Source organism: Typopeltis vanoorti, chromosome 19 (genome assembly GCF_054136105.1).
Source record: "Typopeltis vanoorti isolate ZY-2024b chromosome 19, IOZ_Tvanoo_1.0, whole genome shotgun sequence".
NCBI classification, from domain to species: domain Eukaryota; kingdom Metazoa; phylum Arthropoda; class Arachnida; order Uropygi; family Thelyphonidae; genus Typopeltis; species Typopeltis vanoorti.
Genome location: NC_143567.1, coordinates 22630080 through 22642623, shown reverse-complemented (window position 1 = coordinate 22642623; position 12544 = coordinate 22630080). Strand labels below are relative to the sequence as shown.

Here is a 12544-nt window from a genome sequence, read left to right as displayed (position 1 = left end):
GGAGTGACAATGAATTCCAAATGACCAACAATTATTACGTCACAATGAACTTCTTTGCATTGATATAAATCATTGGAAAATACTTCATTGTGAGGTTTTTGAATGTCATAATTAACGAACGTTGGAATGCAGTTTTGAATTTTCAATAAACGATACATTTAATTGTTGTTTTGGGATCGACTGCGCTTCAAGTGTTTGCCTTGTTGCAAATCAATATGAAGTGTCTAAATCTTTTGCTAGACATTTCATATTGATTATGTCTCTTTTGTTCTTTGATTATCTCTCTTTTTTCGTAAAGTAAAAATGAGGGAAGCGAGTTATACGCGAGGGCAAGTTATATTCGAGTAAATACGGTAATGTCTTCAAATTGGGCACACAACAATTATAGGGCAAGTTGGCTAAATAGCTTTAGCATATCTGAGGATCCAGTTGTAAGTGTTCACCAGGTATCGCATATTACGATAGTAATTATTATTCAGATATATCACGCGATATTTTGAGATGAAATGCTTTTCTTTAAGCTAAGAATGAATGAGAAAACCGTGATGTTAATTTGAAACAGCAACAGTACGAGCTCATAAGTGCTCGCCTGGACGACAGAGTGTTTCACTGATTCGAATTTCCGTTAAGAACCTTTTCAGAAGACGTCATGCGTATGCTGGGAATGTTAATCCTAACGTGAAAATGTCAATGTTATTAGCTTTTATAATTGCGTATGTTTTTTAAATCGTTCCATTTTTTCCCGTAATTTTTTCACTTATTAGAGATTTTAAATATAAATCCATTACCGTTTTTTTTTTTAAACGTAAGGTAAATAGAACTACAATAAAATTAATCATAAAATAAAAAAGCAGTATTGGGTCCAAGTACGCCAGAAATAATAAGGCTAGATCGCTGCACGTGTTATTCTTAGAATTTAAGAAATAATTTTAATACCATTTAATAAAAGTATCTGCTTAAATTTTTGTAATAACAAAAATTAGAAGATTGTAAATGTCGCGTGAGGAAATCATGAACGGACATTAGTTAACAACATGGCTGTTACATTATATATATCTTTCTTGAATCAGTTCAGTGAAATGGTAAATGGCTAACAAATATCCACTAATATGGTTTAGTAACAGGGAAAAATACAGTATGTTAAATAGTTAAACAGATAACCTAGTCCACTTAAATAACTACATGGAATCGCTAGTCATTTCTCGTTGGCGAAAACTTGGGAATATTTTTAACATGGCGGAGCTTCCAATTCTCCGAAAAACAGATAAGAACGATTGATGCGTATAGAACTGATGTCACTAATTATGGCTACAATTTCAAATCCGTACCATGGATTGCGATTTCAGTTTGGCCAATTTTTATTTTGGTTTTTTATTTTTATTTTTTGCGGCAAAATAGTTCACCCAATTATCCACTAATATTTTGGCCCATCGGGAATCCAAAAGGTATATAAGCATATAACATTGAATATAAGCATTTTTAAATTCGAAAACGTTAATTTTATGATGACCAGAATATCACTGGGAGTTAGAATAGTCTTCTAGAAGCAGGGTGCGAACGATGTCCAATGCCCTGGGAACGTTGACATTCGTTTACTGAGCTTTGGCATCTAGAGAAGTTAGCGCGTGATTGATATTTTACTACTAAAATTGAAGACATCTTGAATCAGCTTTAGTACTGATAATATCCAAATTTCTTGTTAACGGTAATAGGGCTTTCTGGAAATTACAGAAGAGGTTAGACTGTATTTTTATTTTACTATTAATGATATTATTTATTTTGTTGCAAATGGCTTCTTTATTAGGGTTCGTTTCCAGTTTTGAGACATTATAATTTAGACAAATTCGGTATATTGTTCTTTTGTAAGAAGCCAGAATGTAAAACTGTACGAAACAAATTTCTCATAAAAATATCTCATCCAAAATGTCTAGATCTCTCGAAGCTGGGTTGCATTTCAACCTAGCTTCGAGTTTATATTGTAATAAATATTCACAAACGCAAGAAGAGTTGAAATCTGGATGTCCCAAATTAATTCAAAAAGAAAAAAAAATATTGGTCTCAGGATTAGAAACGTGCACATCTTAAGATTTGAAAGGATAAAATTTATATTTAACTTAAAAAAAAGGGGGGGGGGGGCAAAAACGACAACAGTAAAGATATGGTTTGTTATTAGATCAGGCTGGGGAGATCTCGTAATTGAAGAAGATGGGAGCGATTTGAAATTACGAAAGCTTTTATGAGCATCAGGTTTCTCTGTCGAGTCGTGCTACCTTCCATGGTCTCTGCTTCATATTGGAGAGATTTTCTTTTAAAAAAATGCGATTATTCCCTTTAAACTTCAGAAAAATAGTTAAACTGCAAAGTCTTTTTATTGCATTTTTATTTATTTTAACAAAATTTACACAAAATATGCAAATAACAAAAAATTTTAACCCATTCAGACGTTATTTAATAATTACCCCTGCATTAACTCTCAGTTCGCGTAAGACACCAATCAAATGCTATATCAGCATCGCGTAAGTTAAAAAAAAATTAAAAAAAAAACAGTAAAAAAATGCTTCACTCATGATAATCGACATTCATGAAGCTGCCAATGCTGCATTGTTTCTATCCACAATATCAGCTAACGAACCTTTAAAAAAAGGCTTGTTTATGTCAGAATTCCGTTTCAAAGGGGTCTAGGAACGTCTGCTTTCCTAAAACTGGTCTTTCATCCCGCAAAAATCGGATAGAAGAACACTCGTTCTTATGAGTCTTATCCGACGATAAATAAACCCAAAAACTCTTTGCATGTAAAGTATGTAATCAAAGACGACAACTGGAGTGTATTTAATATTGTGCTTAAAGTATGTAATCTAGGAACAGTAAATGTGAGGTATTCATAACTAAATGAAATTTCCCAATGTTATTAACAATTTAAAAAAATCCTTCTCGAATTTTATTCCCCCAAAAGGAAGAGGCGAAACTCCTTCACCCAGAATAAAATTTGTCAATCGGTAAAGTAGCCGATGTGGGCTTTTGGTCATTCCGGTATTTGATTTCTGCTGCTACTGACAATATGGCAGACATCTGCTGTTATTCCCCCCCCCCCAAAAAAAACCTAACTTGTATTATTTGTATTATAGTCATCAACGGTGTGAGTTTGACGGTCGCTATTTATGAATTGCTGAATTAAAATCAGAATTTTTTTTAGGGGGGGAAAAACTAAGCTTACCTGTGTCAGAAGTCGATCAGCTAGAGTAGCGCTTCCCAAACTGTGGGCCGCGGCCCTCTTGGGGGCGATTAGTTTTGTTGAGGGGCACTGAAATAATGAAAACAATACAATGTTTTAAGACTACGATTTCTTTTTCTTTAACTTAAAAGAAACGTGTTTAATTTTTATTATTCATTATTTCTTTTTTGTGAATTTTTATATTTTAATTGGAAAAATTCACACATTGGTGTGTGGGTTCACAAATTTTGCTTACTGCGTATTTCGGCGCTTAATGAATATTAGTAAATATATGCTGATTCATATACACAAAAAACAAACAAACAAACAAACGCAGAATCTTGTGCTCATTTAAAACGGCCAACTTTTAGTTTTTCGCGCTTTCAATTAATGTTTCATTGCTAAGGGAGTCCCTTATTCACTAATTTCTTCTTGTTAGTCTGTAGTATGCCATCGGTATGTGATGCTATTATTTGATCTATTCTACGTTAAAAATTTAACTCCGAGATGAATATTTTTTTTACGTTTTTAATTCTTACTTTGTTTATTACTAATCGTTTTACGTTTCATGTTAAACGCATTTGCAGTACAAGCACATGGGCCCGGTTAAACAAGGCCCATGTGCTTGTACTGCAAATGTATAATAACAAGACATCCATATAAAAATAAGATTATGTGCCGTCTCAAATGTGTATATAAGATGCTAAAAATGTAATATTAGCATTTGATTTTTACGATATTCGCTGGTGTATGTTTTGTATTGAATATAAATACAATAATATATGTCTATATAACGATTTTGTTTCGATGGGGACCGTGAAATATTTTAATTTTTCCAAAGGGGCCTTTATATCCATAAGTTTGGGCTGGAAAATGTTACTTTGAAGACAAAATACATCTTGCAGAAAACGGTCATTTTCTAGAAAAGAAATAAGTTTATACCTTACTATTTCACTGATCCCTCTTGTCGGATTTTGCAAGAATAACTTTGATCTAGATTTACGGATCTAATACTCAGGCAAACCACAGTACTGATGACCTTTCTTATCACTTTCAATTCTTTTCTAAATAAATGAAGTAAATCTAGATAAAATTTTTAAGAGATTAGAGAAGATTTGAGGGGTGCTTAATGGTCAAAGTTGTATCACTGAAAGGAGACTTCCACATAGCCTTTAAAGGAATGCGGAGAACCGACCAGGGCTTCTGACCTAATGTCCAATCCTCACCCTCTTGTGGTGCACCCTGTTGGGTATCTACCTGGATACTGAACGAACGAGGATGGGCTGGCAATTTGGGATTTAGCCGACCAAATTGTATTCTTATTGGCTTAAACCACAATACAAAATGATGGTACAACATGACAGAATTTCTTGCCAGCTGGGGCATCTCCCGGTTAAACAAGGCCCCTGTTGTATTCGTCAGGGAACCAGGGCGAACTGCGAAAAGTCAGCCACTGGAACAAACCCAAAAACACACCCCAACTCAACATCAGAGTTGAAAATCGGTACTATCAACATAAGAAGCCTGAATGGCAAAGAAACGGAGCTAGCTGAGGAATTAGATAAGTGCCAGATTGACTGAAACAAAAAAAAGACAAAAACTAGTGAGATCTTTCTGAGACATAAATACAAAATGTTATATTCAGGCAATGGCAGGCAAGGAAAAGAAGGAGTAGCCATAGTATTCAACATTAAATACGAGGCTAATCTTCTTGAATGGCAGGCAGTCTCAAGTAGAGTGATGTGGGCAAATATGAGAATGGGGAACTGGACAATGAGACTTATTTGTGCCTATGGTCCCAGAAGGTTCTACTAAGGTAGAAATGGAGGAATTTTTTGAGGCTTTAGAAAAAGCAACTGACACAATGAAAAATGAAAAGTTGGTCCTTGTTGGGGATCTAAATAGCAGAGTAGGAAATGATTGCGAGACATACAAAAATATTTTGGGAAAATTTGGAGATAAGAGCAAAGCTAATAATAATAATGGCAGGAATTTGATAAGATTTGATAATATTTTATCAAATTTATGCAGCTGAATTAGAAATTAAACGTAAGTTTTGATTAAATCAAACTTTTTTTTTTCTTTAAATTTCTTTTACAACCCGAATGTAAAAAATTAAATAAAAAATGAAATAATTAAACCAAGAACCAGTTAGAAGTGAAATAACACAGTTGGATGGAGCATGGTCAAATAAAGTAAAGAGAAAAAAAATGGCCAAACAAGTAAAGACATCTCCGACTTAAATTTCGTTATGTAACCTTTACGTATGTCGGATATAATCTCCAACTCCCTGATGGCACCCTAGGATATTAACATGCTTTAATGGTTATTTCTGTTAGTTTCATTCGCAAAATTCAAACAAATAGCAAAATCAAAGAAAAGCGCTTCACTACTGTAGGGAGGCATACATCATATAAAAAATTTCACTACGTTCTCTAATGAAAATTTATTTTGATTATGATTGAAATTTTTCTATTATAATGGCATGCATAGGATACATAAACGTTTCCATTTTCTAATCAAAAAATTTCATTACAGACTATTTTATTACAGCGATAGGAAGTTAAATTCGTTTTTAAAAAAGTTTTATATAATCCATGATCTTCCTTGGCTTACGAATCTTGTTTAATATATTTAAGAATATTTTGTGAATATTACAACTTGTAGTTTGTACTCCAATCACAAATTAAGAACTATTTAAAAAAACAGTTAAATTAAAAAATATTTTTTAAAGTAAGAATTTCTAAAATAAAAATTTGAATTTAGAAATGTTGCAGATTGGAATCTGGCAATATTACAAAATCTCTGAATATTCTTCGTGGTATTTATAAAACGTCGGACACTATTATTTTATTTTTATCAATTTGTTTATAAAACTTGTTATTAAGTAACGTTCGTAACCAATACAGACCGAGAAGGGAGTAGCCCACACGGACAAAGAAAAAGCAGAATCTCTATTAGACAACTTGGAAACACAATGCAACCCTCTTATAAAAATCTAAACATCAACCTTATCTACAGAATTCACCGCCGCATCAAGCAAGACAAGAAGCAGGACAATTCTGAACCTATCACACCTCCAGCAGAAATAACAAATATTATAGCCCATCTGAACAACAAATAGGCTCCTGATCAAGATGGCATCACCAACAGAATAATCAAATTACTACCCAGAAAAGCTATAATTCATTTAGTCAACATAATCAACACTACTCTCAGATTCCAGCACTTTCCGACATCATCCCTATCAAACAAAATTGGAAAGAATCCCAACTCCCAGAAAGCTATAGACCTATCAGCCTTCGACCCTGTCTTGTTAAGTCGCTGAAAAAGTTATACTCACAAGGCTTCAATCTGAAACAGACAAGTTAGGAAACATTCCAAATGAACAATTTGCATTCCGTAAAGACCATAATACTGTACAACACAGTATTATGATCTATACATAATACTGTACAACACAGACTGGTTGAGCAAATCACAAAAGGCTACAATTAGAACCTCCATACAGCTGCAGTCTTCATAGATGTTGCAAAGACTTTTGACAAGGTGTGGCATCAGGGCCTGCTTTATAAACTCATAGAATTCAACCTATCAATTAAGCTAATAAAAATAATAGATGCATATCTCAAAGACAGATTTATGCAAGTCAAAATAAATAAATGAAATCGCATCAACTAGACGCAAAATCCTGGCTGGAGTGCCTCAGGGCTCCCCCCCCCGTTATTTTCAATTTACGTAGTTGACATTTCCCAAAACCCTAGTACAACCATCAAAGCATTTACGCAGATGACACCGCTGCTATACTAGCAAGATCACTCAGCCCCCGACTTGCAATCAGTAGGTTCCAAAGCAGTATTCATAGGTTGCATGGCTGATAGACTGGAGGATTCAAATAAATTCCCCCAAAAAAGTATAGCTATAATGTTTTCTAAAAGGAATGTCCAGAGCAAGAAGGACATTCACCTATCAGGAGTCAAGGTTCCATGGCAGACCGAAGTTAAATACCTAGGCGTGATACTTGAAAAAAAAAAAACCTTGAATTCAATCATATAAAGCACATTGGCTCGAACACATTTAGAGAAATTCCACAACTCTACCCCATGATCAACAGAAGCAGCAAGCTGGATGTACGTAACAAACTACTTACATATAAGATGGTAAGACGCCGAGTCATCACATAGTCATCTCTTACGTGGAGCTATCTCGAATACAAATATTCAAACACTGCAGAGGATACAGAACAAATGGCTGAGGATGATTCTGGATTCACCATGGTTCATTAGAAACTCCTAGATTCACAGAGAAGTCAATTTTCCACGATCTAGCAGAAAGAACTTTTCTGCTAGATCGTGGAAAAAGGAGGTAATATAAGGAATATTGACTCCTTTTTCCACGATCTAGCAGAAAAGTTCTTCGTGATGGCAAGTAATCCAAAAAATCCGCTGATGAAACAAACATCGGACTACAATAAAGCGGAATACTACAAACATAAAAGATCCAAATCAATCTTATGCTCAGCTGAATGCAGCTAATCTCTATGCCCTCACAGGGCGAACCGAGAGCTCAATAACACAGCACTCAAAGAACCTCCCTCACAGACAAAGGGGAATATGAAAAGCATTAGTGCTTCACCCATCAAACCAACAATGTTCTGTGACCATTGCTGGTTTGACCATTTTGTATCTGATTTTATATAATAGAACTCATGGGAGAAAAAGCTATATATCGGCTAAACACAACTAGCACGTGTATAGGTTGCGTTTATAAATACTTCCATTGGACGTCTCGGTAACTGATTTTACTCAACAGATCCCTTTTGAGGTGAAGCCCATCCAGCTATGTTTTAACTTGCCACTATATGGGTGAATACATCTAGCATGAGTAGCCTCTGTTCATAAATACTTCTGGTGGAGGTCTGGGTAACTAATGTCGAACCCTTTCGTGGACAAGCTGATCAAGATATGATTTCCTTTACTAATGTAGGGGAGAATGTATCCAAGCGTAGGTAGTGATGGTATTATAAATCTTTCAGTTGGAGTTCTTGGTAATAGAAAATACCAAACAGAACACTTTCGGAGAAAAGTTGAATAAGCAACGATTTGGCACACCACTGTATAGGTGAATGGATCCCACACAGTATGGGTTATCTCTAGCACGGGTAGAGATAACCTACATAAAAATATTTCCATCGAAGGGATTGGTAAATGATTTTTACTAAACATAATAAATTCTGGGACAACTCACCCAGCTATGTTTTGGTTTGCTAGTTTGTTTTTTCAATTCGTTACTGGCTGACTTCACTATAAGCATATTCATGAAATTCTATCGAAGTATTGTAGAATAATCAATTCAGAAACAGCGCAGGAAGAGATTGCATATATAGATACTTCCATTGGAGATCTTGGTAATTGATTATGCCACAAAACTATGCGTTTTGGAGATGCCGACTGATCAGTGTTTAGTTGGTTAGAATCTGATAATTTATTATATAACTATGGACACAATAAAGGACAGTGGAGAAATGGGTTGGAATATTCAAATAACAAATTTGGAAAGATTATTTCAAATTCCGTGTAGGACGCCAAGAATCTTTATAAGATCTTTTTCAGTTGAAGGTGAAATGGCATCGTCTCCTCAGAATGAGTTAATCGGCTTCCTTGTGCTTCCTATTTATCTACAATTACAATTCAAATACAACCCAACAAACGTTACCTTAGAGCTAATTTAATAAAGATTTCTGGCCAGGTGGAACTCATCCTATCCTTCCAAACTGATTTTTATGATATCAGTGACTTAACTCATTAATCCGAAGAACAAATTTAAGAAAGATTTTTTTATTCGGCTTTGGTATTCATGAAATAGTAATACAATCATCCGTCGAGGTTCCGATCCATCCGGTAGGACGTAAGTCGATACATTAAATCAACAGAGTTATAGGGGTTAGGGACTTAACATAATAAGTATATTGTCATTTTAATTTGTAAAGCTTGTTATAAAATTGTACTGTGTGTTACTTCCAGTATAAAACAGGAGAATAATCACGTAAATCTTCCTCCATAGTCACATCTTCATTACCTTCCGTATGTGAAGAACCAGGCTGCAGCTCTTCTGGTGTAACCTTTGTGTTTTTTTGATGAAAATGTCCAATGTGCTTTGCCTATTCCTCTTTTCATTATAAAATTTGTTTATAGTAAGCAAACGCATCATGTGCTTTCCTTTCTACTAATAAGTAGCGTTCAACATGGGTGCCATGTCTTCAGCCATCTTGAGAACATCGCTAACTGCAGAGAACATTTCTGCAAGACCCTTCACTGCGAATTCTTTAACTACCTCTTTTCGTTTCTCTTTTCCTTTTCTCGTTCTTCTTCTGCAACACGTTGTTCCTCCAGTTCGACCAATTCGTTAGTCAACTCTTCACGGGCACTTTCTATAAGTTGAACTGTGTCGTCATCTTTCACTTCGAGATTCAGATTGTTTGCTAGGCCCACTATATCTTCCCTTAATTTACAATGGTCTTCATTTTTTTTTTTTCAAAACTTTCAAAATCTGCACAAACATTTTTAATGTATTTTTCCATATGCCACTCAAAAAAACAAAACAATTTCATTGAGAGGTCACTTCGTCCCAAGCCACAGCAATATTTTTAATAGCATGATAAATGTTGAATGCTTTCCAGAATTGCATGGGAGTCTGGTCATTTCCTTCAGTAGCAGGAGTGGCTTGCGAAAAAGTTCTCCGTAGATAACTGCAAAAAACTATGATCCATCGGTTAGATCAAATGAAGTAGTGTTTGGAGGGAGAAACATGACCTTGATCTTGGGGTAAAGATCATCGATGTAAGGCGGATGATCTGGAGCATTATATAGAATTAATAAAAAAGTTCTCCATTTCATTCGCATAACAGTTGATTAAGGCATTCTTAAACAATTTGAGTCATCCAAAACTTATTGCTCCGATAATGAACTGGAACAATATGCTTCCTAATGTTTTTGAAGGGTCCTGGATTCTCACTGTACAAAATAAGAAAATGGTTTCAGCTTATATCTAGTCACATTATCCCCTAACAAAATCGTAATAGGATCTTTAAGAGCTTTGAAACCAGGCATAGATTTTAGCTTTTTTTTGTGGATGAATGCCTGCTGGTGCATTTTGTTTTTCAAAACTAAGGTCTCATCCACATTAAATATTTCCTGTGATAGTTTTCCTCCATAATAGCGTCATCCAATTTCTCCACAAACTCCTTGGAAGTTTTCTAATCGGCACTTGCAGATTCGCCATACATTTTCGCATTATGCAGCACAAAACTGCTTGAATCTCATGAACCAACCGGAAAAAGTGTTGAATTCATAGTCGTAATTGGGTCCTGCTTTCCTATATCAAACCAGTGTTACCGGTTTCCAGCAGCCATCAATTTTCACATAGGAAATGATATCAACAAATTCATCGAGAAAATAAAATTTACTTTCCTTAATCTTGGATGTAATACTGAGTTTAGCTGTTCGAGCACTGCAAAGCTGATACCACTGATGTGTAAGTCGCACAAACCATTCCGTGGAAAGTGCTTCTGGAGGGAGAATTTTGGTAATTACTGCAAACTCAAGTGCAGCAGCTGTTTTTATCGAGAGGTAACGCACTGCTGACCCAACACCCATTTTTTGTCGTCTCTATGTCCTCTTTCCTTAAATGATGCAGTGTTTTTAAGAAAGAAGCTTCCGATTCTTTCATCCAAAGTTCTTGTTTGTATTTTCCATGTACTTCAGTTGTTGGAAGATCAGGTTGTTTTATATAGTTGGGTAGCTGAAATGTGTGCTTTGACAGAGCATTTTTTGTGTGTCTTAACAGGTGTGCTGGATATGCAAATACATGAATATATTTATCGTCGATTTGAAAGGAAGTTATTCTGTTTTTCTTGTTTACACTGACCCCAAGATGTTTCCACATAAACTTGTTGTTGGAACCCATGTCTGATATTAGAGCTTTGCCATTAAAACCAATATTTTCCACAGTTTTAATTACTTCTTTAATGAATGGAGCAGAATCCTATTCGCTGGTACTGGGACCAGTAATATGACTTGCAACAATCTGCTGCCTTCCATCCATCACAACAACAATTCTGTAGCCATATTGCTCTTCTATTCGTACTCTTGGAAATCGATAGAGACTGAATCCTTTAAAATGCCTGTTTGTACAATTTGGAGTAGAACAACCTCCCATTTCGCTATCTCCCAAGGAACACGCACACCTGTGCGTGTTGCTTGGGAAAATTAAGTTACAACCAACTTTTTTATGACGATGTTATTGATCAGTTCATAAAGAAGAACCGTAGGGTATAATTTGTATTCAAGTAAAATAAATGTTGTATTTGTATGATTAAATGTACATGAATTTCTAAATATATAGTTCAAACTGTCAGTAATTCATTATTCCGCTAATCAGACTTCAATCACATCTCTCACTCCCTGAATGATAACAAGAGCAAGCGCGAATTTCAAGACCAGCATTCGCCCCTGCTACAAATACCATCCGTGATTGTCATAGTAATCGTATTACCGTATTTTCGAAACCATCGTCCAATATTAAATGAAACAGGGCTTTCACGTGATCTTCAATTCTGTCCACACGGAACCCGATAAATTAAGTTCACAGAAATTCCACCAGAAAAAAAAAATATACAGTGATGTTGTTTATATGTGATAATAATGTGTGCAGTAAAACAATTGAATAACGTCGTTTGTTGTAAGCTGGAGAATTTCTTGGAGCATTTTTTAATTCTATTGTTGCGTGATTGTTATTTAGTCTGACTGTTCGATCATTGGTTGGTTCTTTCCCTGTTTGACCAATTAGTTGAAAGTTTGTTCATTAGCCATCTTTTTTTTTTGGCAAAAAGGGTGCTGGTTGAAATTTCACCACCGGCAGGAATATTTATAATTTGTCTTAAGATGGTACATTAATTTTTCATTGTTCCATGTGACCACTACCCTACTTAATATAAAACTGAAGATAGAAATATTGTCATGTTTAGTCTTCAGAGGAGCTTTCCTAATTTATTTAATTCCTTATAACCCACTCACGTACTCGTGGGTACATGGGGTGGGTTATAAGGAAACTAATATCCTGGAAGAAATACCCTTCAGTGATCGGATTGATACTTCGCCAAGTCCACAGTATTGCTATCGTGTAAAAATATAGTAAGTTAGTTGAATTCTTAATTTACTAAATAACTGAGTGAATCTCTTTCGAATTTAATTAATCTAAACATTAATTAGCATATGAGGAAAGGGGCGAACTAGGACGAATCTGTAGTAGCATTTTGTTTATGGTTTTATCATT

At 35.0% G+C, this 12544-nt stretch overlaps 1 protein-coding gene across 1 annotated transcript in view; it reads right to left on the bottom strand.

Annotated features, from left to right (window-relative positions):
* Positions 1-12544, bottom strand: part of Mettl14 (methyltransferase like 14) — a 364896-nt gene that overhangs the window by 190608 nt on the left and 161744 nt on the right. The window contains exon 10 of the mRNA XM_090409120.1: positions 3215-3301. Coding sequence (XP_090265246.1) covers positions 3215-3301 — 87 coding nt within the window. The remainder of the gene's footprint in view (positions 1-3214; positions 3302-12544) is intronic.